The 15,634-nt window shown below is 43.2% G+C and overlaps 2 protein-coding genes across 2 annotated transcripts in view; one reads left to right on the top strand and one right to left on the bottom strand.

Moving 5' to 3' along the window:
* Nucleotides 1–2,007: 2,007 nt before the first annotated feature.
* Nucleotides 2,008–12,640, bottom strand: BHMT2 (betaine--homocysteine S-methyltransferase 2). The gene is made up of 8 exons (XM_028526110.2): nucleotides 12,506–12,640; nucleotides 7,846–7,978; nucleotides 6,880–6,971; nucleotides 5,760–5,951; nucleotides 3,931–4,078; nucleotides 3,513–3,695; nucleotides 3,022–3,250; nucleotides 2,008–2,164 (listed from the first exon to the last, which is right to left on the bottom strand). Exons 1-8 carry the CDS (start codon nucleotides 12,638–12,640, stop codon nucleotides 2,083–2,085), a joined length of 1,194 nt encoding a protein of 397 aa, XP_028381911.2. The 3' UTR covers nucleotides 2,008–2,082.
* Nucleotides 12,640–15,634, top strand: part of DMGDH (dimethylglycine dehydrogenase) — a 62,220-nt gene continuing 59,225 nt past the window's right edge. The window contains exons 1-2 of the mRNA XM_028526098.2: nucleotides 12,640–12,797; nucleotides 13,628–13,802. Coding sequence (XP_028381899.1) covers nucleotides 12,697–12,797; nucleotides 13,628–13,802 — 276 coding nt within the window. The 5' untranslated portion in view covers nucleotides 12,640–12,696. The remainder of the gene's footprint in view (nucleotides 12,798–13,627; nucleotides 13,803–15,634) is intronic.

Raw genomic sequence — 15,634 nt, 5'->3', positions numbered from 1 at the left:
AACAATAACCTTTTTCTTAATTTCTTTCAACCAAATCAAAGCCTGAGGAAATTTTGTCTTTAAAAATAACTCCCATTTTAATAGACTAATATATTTAAAGCAACCCATAAATAAGAATTTAACACTTTAGTACGCATTTTAAAAAGTTGGAGTTAGAACTATATGGTTTGAAATACGTTTCCCTGATATGTTTTTATTATGATCTGACATTTGATCCAATCACTATATAATTGTGAGACCTTTTAATGTAGGAAATATTTCTCTTAAAAAATTTCCTTTATGGGACACCTGCTTGAGTCTTGGAAGTTCTATCAATTTCCATCTCATCAACATTCTATTCTGGGCACTGCATTCACTATACCCAGGATGAAACCAGCATGTTTAACAGGTCTAGGATGACTTTTCTAATCAATAATGCTCAGGCAACAAGTTAGCACAGAAAAGCCGCGCACAATACAGTTGTTAAATTCTCTTCTAGAGCAGTTTTCGCAGCTGCACACTGCGTGATTGCTCCGGCTGATCTTCATGTCACGTCCCATCTTGTTACTCTCAGTCTGCGCATCTTCTCCAAATTCATTTTTCCCAGTTAATTTCCTTATTCACATCTTTCAGTTCATGTTGATCCTATGACTAACACATTTTAGAGAACATATTTTAATTAATTTTTTGGTATATATCACAATTGTCAATCTGAAAAGCTGATGAATGACTTGACTCTTTCTAAAAATCTAAATGAATTGCTCTCAGCTAATATGAACTTCCAATGATTTTCATTTTTTGTGAGCCAGGGGACCTAGATTTTAAAACATTTCCTTATCACCTACCGTATGTAATTCGTGTTTACTTGTTACACCATCTCTGAACTGTATGGTATGGCACTGGACGAAGGTTTTAGTCTGTACTACTGCAGACACAAGGAAGGGGTTCGGAGTGAAGGAGGGCACCCCTCCCGATGTAGCCTGTTAGGTCTTGCCCTTTGCCCTTTCACAAGATCTTTATCTACTAAGCAAGCTGTTATTGTGTGAGCATCCACTCTCACAGGGAGAGAGAGAGAAAGAAAAGCAAGAGCCTAAAACCGAAGTAATAAATGTTTGTTATTATTATTTCAGAGAATATCCAAAAAAATTTTAAATAGTCAAACACTATAAAAGGTAAATTATTTTTACTTTTATTAACTGACACAAATTGGTACATTATTTTGAAACATAGAGAGAAATCAGTACATAGAAAATAACATGAAGATAAATCAAGAAAATATTAGACCAAGATAGATTTGAACATTGACTTTTAAAAAGGTCTTCTAAAACTACTTGTTTTTACTTATTTTAAACCATAAGTATTTCATTGAGCATCTATTATTATGCCTAGCACAATGGTAAATACTATAAGGAAAAATGTAAGATGTTATCTCATTGTCATTGTCTTTTTCCCTAAATCTAGTTATTTGTGATTATAAAGACATTAAAAGTTCTAGTGCCTAACACCTTTAAGTAAAATCATCTTTGAAAGTAATCACTTTGGAAGGTTATATACTTATTTCAAAATCTTTCCATTGCTCAAAAATGGTTTTTGCTGCTTTCTTTGGGAAATGCCTTTGGAGTCATTATACAAATGACGCAGGCTCAGTGCGTCAGTTCAGAATGCCACCCGGTCTTCCTCGAGCACCTGGCTCAGTTATCTGAATTCCTCACTAGCTTGGTGCTCAGTAACATCTGGTTACTTTTTAATCTTTAATTTATCCCAAGACAAGTTTGCCATTGTTGGTAACCGTGAAAACAATGTACTACAGTATTACTGGACAGCAAATACTGAGAACAAGAAGCCTTTCTCATCGTCGTTGCACCCCCTGCAGCATCCAGCTGGGTGCTCCACCACGGCAGGAGTGCTACGCTCCTATGTTGTATTTAACCGAAGGCACTGCCCCACGTGAGTGGCTGGAAACTCAGGGTGGGCTCAGGTGAGGAAGGGGTCCAGAAGGGCCTCGGGGGCATTTCTTTCTGTTGGCTGGAAACTCAGGGTGGGCTCAGGCGAGGAAGGGGTCCAGAAGGGCCTCGGGGGCATTTCTTTCTGTTCCGTTTTTCCTTAGACGTCTGGCTTTGACAGCGAAGGACAGAAAGGTCTGCCGGAAGCCGGCAGCAGATTCTCCCAATACTCTCTTCTAGCCCTGTGTTTTAAAAATACACAGTTAATTCATTAAAGGTTTGTATCTCATTTCAGTTTCAACACACAGGCAGAATAACTGTTCATATTCATTCATGCCAGGGATTTTTTTCAAATTGTATCCTTAGTAACAATCATTAGGTTTCATATCACCTGTCAGAAAAAAAACAATGGGTTTGAGTTTTATAGACTTAAATTCATTCTGAAATTTCTAGCAGGGTTCTATTTTAGAATATTTACAATATTGTAATGTAATATATTTACAATATTTTAATGTAATGACACGTATATGAAGACTTTTTAATGCAATGAGACAAAGTGTAATTCTTCAAAAAATAACAAAAAACAGAATACAAATAGCTTTGTCAATATTTGTTTCTTGTTTTTAGACAAATAAAGAAAAGTACAAACTTTCCTGTTGCAGATCTGTGTGTTACATATATTTTTACAGCCCCCCCCCCTTACTTACAAAAACAATGAACCAATCAATATGTTGGAACAGTAAACATGTCAGAAACCAGGTGCACACAAGTTTCTGTGTGATCACAGTGTCTGCAAACATCAGTGTTTGGGAGTTCAGGGTTCAAAGAATGGCTGACTTTTACTCTAGAGAGTAATGTTTTATCTTTAGTGGCCACTGCACTTTAAGGTTCCCTAGATAGTAACAATTAAAATAAGTTGCTTCTCACTTATTTGAGTTTGTTTTCTCTGGGGATGGTGTCAGGAGTAGAGCAACTTTTACTTTTCATTTGATACAATTCTATACTTTCTAAATTTTTTTATTACACACATGCATAGTATTTATACTAATAAATAAAATGAGATTTGAGAAAATAGGGTTATTAATTTAAAAATCCCTACCTGGCTCTAATCCACGGTTTGGTGTGCATATTGAGACCACTTCCCCAGCTGCCATGCTTTTCTGAGGCCGGCGGCAAAAAGCCCCTTTCTGGGGCCAGCTCCTCTGCAATCGCCCTGACGTGGTAGGGCTCGAGTCCGCAGCACCCACCTATGTACCTGACCCCCAGGTTGTAGGCCTCTCTGGCGTACTTCTGAATATCCCACCTGGTTGCAACTCTGGGCTCCAGTCCTGCAACACAACAGTTATGGCATTTCTGTTACCATCTCCCTTTTCAGATGATAGATGCTCTGATAAGCTTTTTTTCTTCTATTAAAAAACCGTAAATTTCAGATTGTTCATTCTCCAGATGGCTCATTTTTGGTTAACAGGTAATGTTTTTGCTTTATGCAGTCCCGAATTGTATGACTGTACCATAGTTGTTCATTATAGCTCTTTCTGTTTCTGTCACATTCAGAAATAACAAGGACGTCTAATCCGTGCCTAAGCTCACCAAAGGGATATTCTGGGAGGTCCACAAACCCCCCTTTGCCACAGTCGGGGGTGTGGAACCCCAGGGGCTGCACCATCAGGTGCGCTCTCAACCCTGCGGCCTGGAGGCCTTCCTTCATGAGCTTCACCGTCTCCAGGCTGCTCTCGGGCCCAAACCGGCAGTTCACGCCAACAATCGAAGCCCCTGTGCAAAGACATGAAGAACTGTTACATTTTATTTTTTTACTAGTTTATTTTATTTGTTAATAGTTAGAAGGTGTCTTAGAGGTCAGCCAACCCCCTCTACCTCCCCAGTTTTATAGATGACGAAGTGAATTCCGGTTCATTCTTTCATTCCTGAACTGCTCTGACAATAGCAAGCGTTGCTAAATTTCGTAAACAACAACTGAGTTGGGCATCATACCCCGAGTTCAAATTACCTGCTTTCACCAGTTTAATAGCACATTCTCCAGGTGTGACATTGTGCTTGTCTCCCTCTGGGCCTATGCACATAGTAGCTGCCACAGGTTTACCGGATTCTTTTAAGACTTCCACAGCCCACACAGCTTCTTCAGCATACTCAAAATACTAAGAGAAATTTAATTTTTTTCTATTGGTTCAAATATGAAGCAGATTTTGAGTGGCAGAATGCAAATGTGGCAAAACAGTTATAAAAATAACAGTATATAATATGTAATAAAACTTGAGGGCATGTGTCTCTATCAGACTGACTAAAGGATATCTTTCTGAGTATGTATTTTAATTCCTTTAGCAATAGAGGGTGGGGGAAAATAGGCTTACCATTGGTCATATGGAAAATAATGCAATAATTAATAAATAGTAATACAACAATAAATTCTTTGTTTCTCATACTTACAACTGTAAACCTACTCTTGCCACACTCTGTATATAGATTTCCATTCATATATCATCTAAAAAACACAAAGGTTTTTTAAGTAACTGAATATTTAAAATCATAATTTGAAGGATCAACAGTTAATACATTTAGGACTCATCTTTTATGGAACTGAGGTAATGAATAGTTTGTTATGCTTTATACTACTTCCAAGTGCTTTTACATATTCACTTCTGTTTAAGTACTCGTAGGTGTTCTATGAAGTAGGGATGGAAATAACATGTTCCCAGATGAGAACTTTGAAGCCCAGAGTGGGGAGGGATAGCTACTGAGTTCCTTTGCAAATGGTGGACAGGACACCTGGTCTGGTGAGTTTATGACATCCGCAGGGGTGCTTCTCAGGAGCCCCCTGGAGGCCCACCATTGAAAAGTTGATCTTATTTTGAAGAAAGATCAGCAGAAATCTCCCTGCTTCTTCCATCTGGACTTAGAAATAGATTCTGCAGAAGCAGTGTGTGAGGAACGACAGGGGGAGTCAAAAGAGAGGTTCTTAAAAAGCACACTGGTGTTCCCATCTTCTGGGGAACGTGTGGGGTGGAGCCTGCGCTCTGCCCTGCTAAGGACTGCTCCCAGCGGGGTCAGCTGTAGGCGGCCCTGAGCCTCGGGAAGGCTGGAGAAGCAAGGTTTTCAGCAGGTTCAACAGAGATTGGAAAACCAGCAGTTGGTAGGCTATTGTCCTTGTTGAGGTGAAGACCTGAGGACTTGACTCTGGTAATTGTAAAGGCAAATGGTGAATGAGGGCTTTTAATTTTGGGAGGCAGAGGAAAGGAATGTTTTGGGCCTTCATGTTTGGTCAATGACCAGTCCTTACTGTTTCTTTCTTTAAAATATTGCTCACATGTTATAGTTTGAGTGCAAACAGAGAGGCAAGAGTGAGCAAGAATGGAGGAGGGCAAGGGAACTACTCGGTCCTGTACTGACGATTATTGGCGGGGCCTGGAGGAGCCTGAGCAGCCAGCCACCTGCCCCCAAGGCTCTGCTCCCTCATGGCCGCCAGCCCATACACACGATTCCTTCTAGTCCTGCCCCTCCCTTTGGGGAAGACGCTCCCTGAATCACTGTCCTCTCTCTTGACCCCATAGTATATGCCCCTGAGAGTCAGCTGCTGTAACTGCTCTGACCTTAGGAGACCAAAATCCATAGTTGGGCCTCTCCTGGGTCTGTCCTGTGGCTTCACAGAGAACCTAGCATACAGGTGAGAGCATGTGGACTATAGTGCATTTAAGCAAACCTTTGACCATCTTCATGAAGGAAATGAGGTCATAAGGCAACCCAATGCCCTCAGGATAGTTGAGGACTATTCATTTATACTTGTCGCTAGGTTTAACACTCTCACTATAACACTAGGCTTACCTCTGCAATCAAGAAGTCCACATTTTTCTTGACAAAAACCTTCAGCTGTAGTTGAAAAAGTTTTTTAACTCTTGCTTCATCCTTGCGCTGTTTATATATTGATGTCTGGCAGATCCCCCCTGCCACCAAGGCATCGCCTTTGTCAGCCACTTCTCTGGCAAGGTCACAGGCAGCAGCATTTACATCTTCCCACTGAGATTAAAGAGCAAGAATTAAGATGGTGAGCTTGGCGTTTTAAAGGTAAAATATAATCAAGAACAAAGGGGGAAATGAGCACATAAAATAAGTAGAAGTCACTGGTTTTGATTGTAATTCAAGAAGACCAGCAGAGTTGGGTACCATCTCTTCTACTACCAACGTATTTGTGTTTCCGTTACTGTACTTACCACATGGGATCTTAGCATATGTTTACCTCCCACACTTGACCTTGAGCCACTTCAAAATAGTGTCTATGTTTTTGCATGATCTTTGTATCTAGTGTTAGGGAATGTACTATAACAGACACTCAATAAGTGCTAACACTTTACCTTTGTAAAACATCTTACAACATTTCCATGTCCTTCACCATATTCACCTTTCTCAACAACCCTTGGCGGTTATGCATAAGTTATCTCCATTTTGCGGAGAAAACCAGTGCTCCTTGTAGTTAAGTGTCTTGCACAAAGTCACACAGCCAATAGGTGGCAAAGTCGGGCATTCGATCCAACTGTCCTCTTTCCTAGGCCAGCGCTGTGTGACCTAGGACCACCCTGTCTCCAGATGGACAAGTCAGAAAAGACGAATGTGAAATGAGAAGGTAAAAAGAACATCTATGAACTGTTCTTTGTGTATAAAAGAATAGCACAGAAAAATGGCCATGCCCTTCCAAAGACCTATTCTTTCACAGTCCTATGCCCTCCCTTCCCCAAGATAAAGAGGCCACAAACATTAATTTAGTGAATATACATCTACATAATAATTAATTACTTAGATATTTTATGTGGAGCTTGTAATAAAGGGTAGTAACACATAGGGTCAATTCCATAGCTTTCCATTGAGAGGTTATTCTTATTACCTTACATGATCCCTGCCCACTGCCCCCCAACCTGCCCCCACCCAGCCAACCAGCCTTACTGTTTACCTTGCTCTCCATGTTTTCTTCACTGGCAGAAAAGGTGAAAGTCTGCATGACATTGGATCCCGCTCTCAAGAATTCCATGTGAAGCTGACGAACTACAGAGTCGGTTTTTTTCATTGAAATTAAAATATTAAAAATGACAGAAGGTACTATTTTCAGCAGCAGCAGCTCACCCACACACAATTCTCTCAATCATACACAATTTCAAACCTAGCGCTTATTTAAAAACTTGCAAATTAAGGTTAGTAAAATTCAATGTTAGTAAAATTCAGTTTGGTACTGATGGCAGGGTCAGTACCAAATCAGGGCTGTTTAGAGTTGCCTCATAGTATCCTGCTGATGGGCCTCAGAGCTTGGTGAAGTCTGATGTAAAGGTTAAGGTTGGTTGACCAATTGCTCTTGGCTTCTGGGTCTAGGAGGGCTTATTCAGTTTCTCATGCCTTGAAGCATCTAGCTGGCCTACTTAGAGTTGGCCCTGGAGAGCCCTCAAAGTAGAATGAGGAAAACTGCATTTCTTTCTTTGCCCCTCCCCCTTTGGCAACAGAACCCGGCTGTCTATTGTCTATGCTCTGTTAGCTGGTAGCTATCATCAATCATCCTTACCAAAAACACTGTTACAATATTCAGATTAGCTAGAAGGATGAATCTGAAGCAGTAACAGTTTTACTATGCTAAGGAAACCCTTGACTATCCATAGGGTAAATATTCATGAAAAACAAATATTAAGATGTGTACTTTAGCACTCTCTCTATATGACAATGCAAATGTGTGTGCACAGAGGGCAGAGGGCAGAGAAATCATTGTCTTCTATTTGTTCAGCCCACGTACTGTCAGTGTCTCCACCTCTTGGCAACTTTGACAAGTGAAACAATCCTTAGGAAACACATGCTATTATTTTTTTATCTTCTCTCAGGCAGGTGTACTGAAAATGCCACCCAGACGAACAGTCCCGGGGATGCAGGCACTGACCTGCATTCGGATGCTCCACCACGGCCTCTGGAGTCCAGAGCCCCGCCTTCACATAGCCCCTCTTCTCCAGAGTTATGAGAAAACTGCCATCCCCAACCACGACCTCTCCACCATCCAGACGCTCTAAAATACCCTGGAAAAAAAGAAAAAAAATCACCTAAGTTCTCTCTTTTTCCCCCAAAAAGCAGTTTCTAATTTTTGGAAAAGTAGTATGTTGTTCTTACAGCTCCTGTTCTGTTACAATCACCAGTATCTAATAGTATTTCAGAAAGACTGAGTATGCTATTATTTCTTGGACAATCCAGGGACTTGTTTTGGTCAGAGTGCTGTGAACATTTTTTCTCATAACGTTTAGTCGGCGTCAAAACACAGTGAAGGGGTGCCCATAGTAGTCATTTGGGTTTTTCAACTGTGTTTGTGGCAGGCATTGCTAGTTGCCTAACTAATTTGCATTTTCTCTCCTCTTCCTTGCTAATGTATTTTGTTTGGTGGCAACAATGTTACCAACTTAAAAAAGAATCTCAGGGTCCCTGGCTGCTGGGGATGGTCATTTGACACAGTGCTGACCGATGAGATGTAGGTGGAAGTCCACGGAAGATTTCTGGAGAAGCTTTGCTTTCCCAATACAAAGGCCCACTCCCTTCCTTCTCCACACGTGCTTCCTTCCTGACTGGAATGTCAGCGTAAACCCTGGAGATGCAGCAGTCATCCCACAGCCATGCCATTGAAAGCCACACACTAAGGCCAGTGGAAGGGAGTTACAGCAGCAGTCTGGAGTCTTAATGATGGCTTTGAGTAGCTGCAGCAACCATGGACTGCCAGAATTCTTATGAGTGAGAAAAATAAACCTCTCTTTTTGTGTGAATCACTGAACACAATCCTAATGAATGCAACATTTGATAATTATGCCCTACGTTTTCCTGCATGCTCGTATGCACGCCATCATTTGGTGTTCCCAACAACTCTGAGAACTAGGCAGACAATTTACAAAGAGGAAGCTAAGGTTCAGAGAGGCCATGTGACTTGCCCTAGATCACAGAGCTAAGTAGCAAAGCAGATGTCAACTCCTAAATTTGTACCTTTTTCCATTTTACCACCTTTCTATTCAGACCACTCACAACTCGAATAAAAGTCTGTAACCAGAGCAGTTATCCAGGGGCTTTGGTTTTCATTGTCTCAAACATGCCTCCCTCGGATACCTGTGAGGCTCACCTCTCACCTCCTTCAGGTTTTTGGTCAAGTGTCGTCTCTTCAGAGAGGCCTTCCCTGACCACCCTGTGACAAACTGCAATCACCCCCATGGTGTCTGTCCCTCTTGTACCAACTGCATTAGTTGAAGATACAACATTTTAGTGACAATGCAAGTACAGCTCATGTCAGCATGTCAGCCCTGCCTACAGCTGGACACAGAGCAATGCATGAGTGGGGGAGGAAAGCCTGGAGCTGCCCCATCTAATCAGTCACATGTGCAGCCCAGAAAGGGACATTGGAAGGGGCTGCACTGGCAGCTAAGTTCCAGGCTGTCAGAGCCACACCACCTCTGTTTTCTGGTGGAGGGAAGCAGAGGGGAGCCCTGCTGTGTCACCTGTAAACGCTGTTGGACAAAGAGCTCCTCACTCTGGTTATTTTCCTATATTTCACATCTGAAGATGACTTTCAGCTGAATGTGGAAGAAATGTTAATATTTACCATGATCCTCACCTATCCCTCTACTCCCTCCTTAAAATACAATTTGTTCCTTTTGTTTTGAACTTTTGAAAACTAAATAAAGATGTTAGCTTTAAACTTTTAGTGAGACCATACTACATGCCAGATACAGCTCTAGGCACAAGGGGTAAACATTAGAATAAGACCAGGTCCGTGCCCCTTAAGAAGCTCAAAGTCTGGGTACCTTGGGGACGGCCGGTGGGTCAACAAACCATCCCAAGACAATGTAATAAATGGGTGCTGCAGAGGGATATAGAACAGAGAAATAGAGGTGTAGTCACCTGTATAAAATCTCATCTTGAAAATCCAACACACTTCAATTAACTATGTTAAAAATCAAATTTAATAGTATACATCAAACAATTTTAGAGAGAAAAAAACATTGGTATACAATTTAGGTACTAGAAGTTAGTATCTCACATCCCACATCCAAATCCAGTGTGTCTATTTAAACGTCCAGTATATGTCCCCCCCATCCTCACTGCCCCTGGATTATTGAAATGATCTCCAATTCCTTCTAGCCACCTATTTTACCTTCCATTGCTGAAAGTGCGAAGCCTTGCCTGACCTACCCTTATTTGCAATTACCTTCTCCTTTGCATCCTGCTTAAGTCCAAACACCCTCCATTTCTGCATCCATCACCTGCACTGCAGTACCTGCTTATTTACCTGTTCCCTCTGTTTGGCTGTAAGGTGTCTGAGGCTCAGGTGACATATCTTGTGACATACCCCTACCACCTCCTACACCTAACACAGAGTCAGCCCTTAATAAATGATGCAGAGTTAGAAGATGGACAGACCTGTTTTCAAAATGTCACATGTCTCACCTATGCTACGAGTTTGGTCCTGAGGTGAAAAAAATGATACTCTGTAACAGAAAATTAGCTAGGGCCTTTTCAAGAAAATTATAGCACACATGTTGACTGTGTCTTCATGATACCAAATAAAGGTAAGGCATTTTTATGCTATCTAGATGTTTGTCCAACATTTTAAATTTGCCAGTTTTCTAAATAGCCATTAGCAGAATAACTAAGTTACAATTTGAATTCACAGCATCGGTTAGCCCCTCCTTTACTGCTGTGCTCACCACCTCCACTGACTGCCAGTGTGATCTAAAGACAGCTGGAGAATGGCAGGACTGTGTGAAGTAAAGAACACTGGAGACTCACTGGCAGTAAGTGCATTTATATTTCCATCCTGTCCTCCCTTAGACAGTGGACCTGCCTGGGACCCGATCGTGAGCTCTGAGAGATGGTTATCCCCCTTTATGCAGATATCAGTGTCTGGACTTCTGGATTTAAGATCTGTCTTCAGGGCACCTCTGCTCATACACAAAGGAGTGCACCAACTTCGCCCTGTGGCAGGAGGCAGCTGGAGATCCAATCTGCCTGAAAATTGCTGTTGGGACTGCTCTTTCGGATTGAAGAAGCAATTGGAAGTGTCCTTTGTGGCAATTCGATGAACTCTTAAAATGCACCTGTGAGCTGAGAGGTGAGACCAGCTCCCTCCCTTTAACATTTTAATTTGAATGCCCAGGTACTCATTAACATTGATTAGCATACCGTAACCTTGGTGCTGCAGGAGTAGAGGCTAGGAAGAAATTGAACAGAGAAAGCATATTTCAATACCTTAAAAATGAACTGTGAAAGAGAACATAGTATTAGGGAAAGTACTAGAGAAAGTTTAGAGAAAAATTAGCATGACAGTTTTTGCTCCTTTATGCTTTTATTATTCCCATGTTCTTCTTCTATGCCCATACTTTACTTATATCATCAGAAAAACATATTCAAAATGTTTTTAAGTTTTTAAAATCCATATTCCTCATCCTATGTAACTAGTGCCATTATTTTGTCCTTCCTGATGGTGTGTACATACTTTCACATGTAGTTGCAATCAGTCTGTGATGTGTCTCCTTTTGTAAATGAGCATTACCAGAGCACTTTGCCTGCTACCATGCTTTGCTCCTTAATGGGCTGCCTAACAACTTATCAAGTGGATGAACCTTAATTTATTTAGGGAGCCCACTACTGTAGGGTGTCTTGGTTGTTAGTAACTTTTTAGTATAAATAAATCAGTGGTGCACATTTTCATGTCCACATCGCGCCTTTCTTCCCCACCGTCTCTTAGGAATTTCGGGGTGCAGGTGGGGTGCCTTGAGGGGTCCTGGAAATGTCCCCGCGTCCAAGTTCATGCCTTTCCTAATTTTATTTTGTCACCCCTTCTTCCCACCTTGCGTCTGCGCGCGCGCACACACACACACACACACACACACACACACACACACACCACACAAGGCATAGAAATGGACGGACAAAACCAATAGCTGGCAACCCGACTGGGAATGGAGATGAGGAAAAAAGCCTGGAGACAGCGGGTGCAGAGTGGAATGAGGCGGAGGGGTCCCCGGGCATCCTCCTCTCCATCGCGCGTCTGGCACTCTCCCCGCCCGGACGGTTTCGGGTCAGAGGGCGCCTGGAACGGCCAGACCGTGGCCCTTCCCAAAACCCAGGGGAACGGAGCAGTGAGGCAGGAGCGCCAGAATGCTGTGGGTGCTGACTGGCTTTGGGGAGAGAACGTGTGACCTCCAATCCGAAGGCTCAAATCCCCGTCCCGCTCTGAGCTAGTGGCTTGACTCTCGGGGCCTCAGTTTCTTCCACCGTAAAAATGGGACAATTGTGAAAATGAAGAGATTGCTTGAGTAAAGCACTGTGCGCAGTGCCGACCGTTAGTTCAGGGCACAATAAATGGTACCCAGGTTTGTTGTCTTATCCTCACTCCCAGGCATATGGTCACCCTGGCCTCTCGATCTGGTTAACCGAGATCCAGAGCCGTCCAGGGGCCTTGACCTCACCGCAGAGCAGGGCTGGGGGCTCTGGTGGATTTGAACTCCTGGAGTTTGGAGACCCACGGCCGGGAGGGCTGACTGAGTAGTCACAAACTTTGGGAGACTCACCTTCTTGGCTCCGGGGCGCCCGGCAGGTGCCATGATGCCGCAGTTTTGCGGGAGCCTGGTGGCAGGGAGCGCGCCTGTCCAGGAGCCCGCCCCTTGCCCGGGGGAGGATCCCCCGCCCGCCCCCAACGCGGCCATTTCCTGCAGGCCGGCCGGCGGGTCTCGGAGCAGGTGTCCGTTTCCTAGGCTTCGCCATGCTCTGCCTGGGTGCGCAGCGGCTGTGGGGCCTCCCGCTGCGGGGCTTACCACTGTCCCGCTGCCCTGGCCATCCTCGCTCCGTCAGCGGCCTGGAAGGGTGAGTGGGAACCTGCACCGCTCAAAGGCCCAAGGCCAGAGGATGAAGGGTGGGAGCGAGGGGCTAAGGCAGACTCCAGCGTTTGGGGTTATTTGTATTTCTTCTTGGGTTTTTTTTTTTTTTTTTTTTTTTTTTTTTTTTTTTTTTATTCCTTGCACGATTGCACAAAAGTGATACGGTATCAAAGGGTTCCCAGTGAAAAGTCTCTCCAACTCCAACCCCCTTCCCCAGGCACCTGTTATAGTGACTTTTGTGTCAACCAGAGATGGTCTGTGTGTCTGCAAACTCGGGTGTTTGTATGTATGTTGTTCTTTGGCTTCCTGACACATGACTTTTTACACTATGTTTTGCAGAAGCTCACAATCAAGCTAGGAAGACAGTCATGCAAATAAATATGTTAAATCACTGAGCAATAATTATAATTAGAGCAGCATGTGCACGGTGAGAGGAAGTTAAGTAAGGAAGAATGTTTCACTCCATCTGGCTCTCTTTTACCCAGAAAATAGTGGAGGGAGGTGATCCAACATATATAGAACTAAACTTCCTGATGATGATGGTTTTTGGTGGAATAAAATGATTGCAAGTGCATCCTTTAAATACACTGAGGAAAAGTATTCTCTAGATTCTCTGGGGGGGGAAAAAAGAAGTCATCTGTTCAGTCCTTTAGCTATTCTAGTTATCTACAATGGACCAGAATTCTATGGAATGAGGCTCAAGTGCTGCCCCTTCCTTCCTCAACCAGGTTGCCTAAGTTAGGCCGTAGATGCCTTTAAAAAAGCTATAGCTACCATAGCCTAGTAGAGCTACCATTAAAAAAAATTGTCTTCCAGAAAGGACAACCCAACCTCATCTGCAGAAACAAGATGGAAAGAGAGAGCAGAGACAGTGATCATCGGAGGTGGTTGCATTGGTGTGAGTCTGGCTTATCACCTGGCTAAAGCGGGGATGAAAGATGTGGTCCTGCTGGAGAAATCGGAGCTCACTGCTGGATCTACCTGGCATGCAGTAAGAAAAACACCTCGAAACTGTCATAGACACTGAACTGTGCACTAGTGCAGTCAGTTTCCTTCCCATTCACAACGCCCCGCTGCTAGCTCTTTAGAGTGAGTTCCCTTTCTACAGTGTTAGAACGTGAAGTTCCATTTTGGTTGGCATACCTCCAGGCAGTGATCAACACTCATGACGTCTTTATCTTGAACACATGGCTTCTGGATTCACATCTTTCTACCCATGTGACTTAGGGCAGGTTACTTAAGTTTCCATTTCCTGGTGTTTAAAATGAAAATGATGATCGTACCTAACTGCTAAGGTTGTGATGAAGATTGAGTTACTGTGTGTAAAGTTATTAAACACATACTAAGCGTTTAGTAAATGGTACCCTTTGTATCAAAGAGCAGTGGTTGGGTGATCCTGAATATGGCTGAGACCTTCACCTACATTTCTCTCGCCTGACTTTAGTGGTCCTTTTTGTTTATTTATTTATGGTTTTAATTTTGTAAGACAACAGCTTGGCTACATGAAGACTTAACTGTGAGGATTGAGAACATGTAGACACACTTTGGTGTTGAGACACGCAGCCAAGTTCATCTCATGTACTTAGTGGTATATGCGTAATTGTTCCAGTGCTCTGCAATAACTGAGGCCAACATGGAAAGCTGCTCAGGGAAATGAGGGGAGTGACACTGCTTTTATGCTACTAAACCAATTGTTTCTGAAGTCAGCTAAGGATGGGAGAGAGTTTTTATGACTATTGTACAGAGTTCTTTTGGAGGATGAGTTAGGCAATGTCAGTTCAACTTCCTGTCATTAATTTCCCTTTTCATCATTACTTTCTTCTGCTGAGACAAGAGAAAACCCTGCTTTTAGGCCCCTTTGACATCCAGAACCTGCTCAAGGTATGGGGTGGAGACTGAGCACTAAAAAGGCTGCCTGCCTCTAGTTGAGTGTGAAGGAGAGTGCGGCTCAGATTTAAACCCAGATGGCCCCACATGCCATTGGCCGCAGCGCCCGACCGCATGGTTGGATGGAGGTGCCTAGAAAAATCATAGCATACACATCTTCTCTTCCCTCTTCCCAGTCTGGGAGAGAGGCCCAAGCACCTAGTGCTCCTGAGCATCATTTCAGAACCTTCACAGGCACATCTGCTTTCATTTCACCAGCCCCCCTCAGCTTGCTTCCTCCTGTCTGGAGAGAGGGGTCCAGGAGGCCACCGACACTACTGGCTCTTCTTCCCTCCCTGAACTAGACCTTCTGTGTAGGCTATTTGCTATCATGGAAAAGAAAGCCCACATTTCTCCTATAGCTCTCCTGTAACTTCTCCTTGCTGAACATTCAGTCATTCTTTCAACAAACGTATTGTTGAAAGAGCCCATATTGTGTCAGACCAGCACTGTTTTAGGTGAGGACATGGCAGTGAACAAAACGAAGTCCCTGCCCTCTTGGAGCCACATTCTGGGAGGGCAGACAGAAAATGCACAAAGTGTGTTTGAGAGTAATCAGGGCCAGGAAGAAGAGGAAGTCTGGGTAAAGGGATGAATGAAGGAAAGAATGACAGAGACAGAAGCATCAGGAGGCTACTTGAAAGGGCAGAGATAAGGCAGAAGTGAGTGAGTGAGGGGCCCCAGGCTGTCCGGGTGAAGGCATGTAGGCAGAAGGAAATTTGGGCAAGTGGAAGTAACCTAAGAGGGGGGCTTTTAACACTTTTGGGTTGTTAAGGAAGATATACTCTTTAACATTTTAATTACTTATTTGCTCATTTATATTTGATTGATTTGATGTGGCCTGCATTTTAGAATAGATTACTGAATTCCCTGCAATTTTACTTCTTATATATCCCA

Source organism: Phyllostomus discolor, chromosome 3 (genome assembly GCF_004126475.2).
Source record: "Phyllostomus discolor isolate MPI-MPIP mPhyDis1 chromosome 3, mPhyDis1.pri.v3, whole genome shotgun sequence".
Classification (NCBI taxonomy): domain Eukaryota; kingdom Metazoa; phylum Chordata; class Mammalia; order Chiroptera; family Phyllostomidae; genus Phyllostomus; species Phyllostomus discolor.
The sequence above is the reverse complement of the archived record's forward strand: the minus strand, read 5'-3'. Positions and strand labels throughout refer to the sequence as shown.

What these genes read in the sequence shown, in the direction of transcription:
- BHMT2 (XM_028526110.2), bottom strand. Translation starts at nt 12,640, where the DNA reads ATGGCCGCGTTGGGGGCGGGCGGGGGATCCTCCCCCGGGCAAGGGGCG. An exon ending in GGCGCCCCGGAGCCAAGAAG is followed by an intron (nt 7,979 to 12,505) that starts GTGAGTCTCCCA and finishes CTTTTTTTCCAG; the next exon opens with GGTATTTTAGAGCGTCTGGA. An exon ending in CCTCCCAGAATATCCCTTTG is followed by an intron (nt 3,251 to 3,512) that starts GTGAGCTTAGGC and finishes GTTGTGTTGCAG; the next exon opens with GACTGGAGCCCAGAGTTGCA.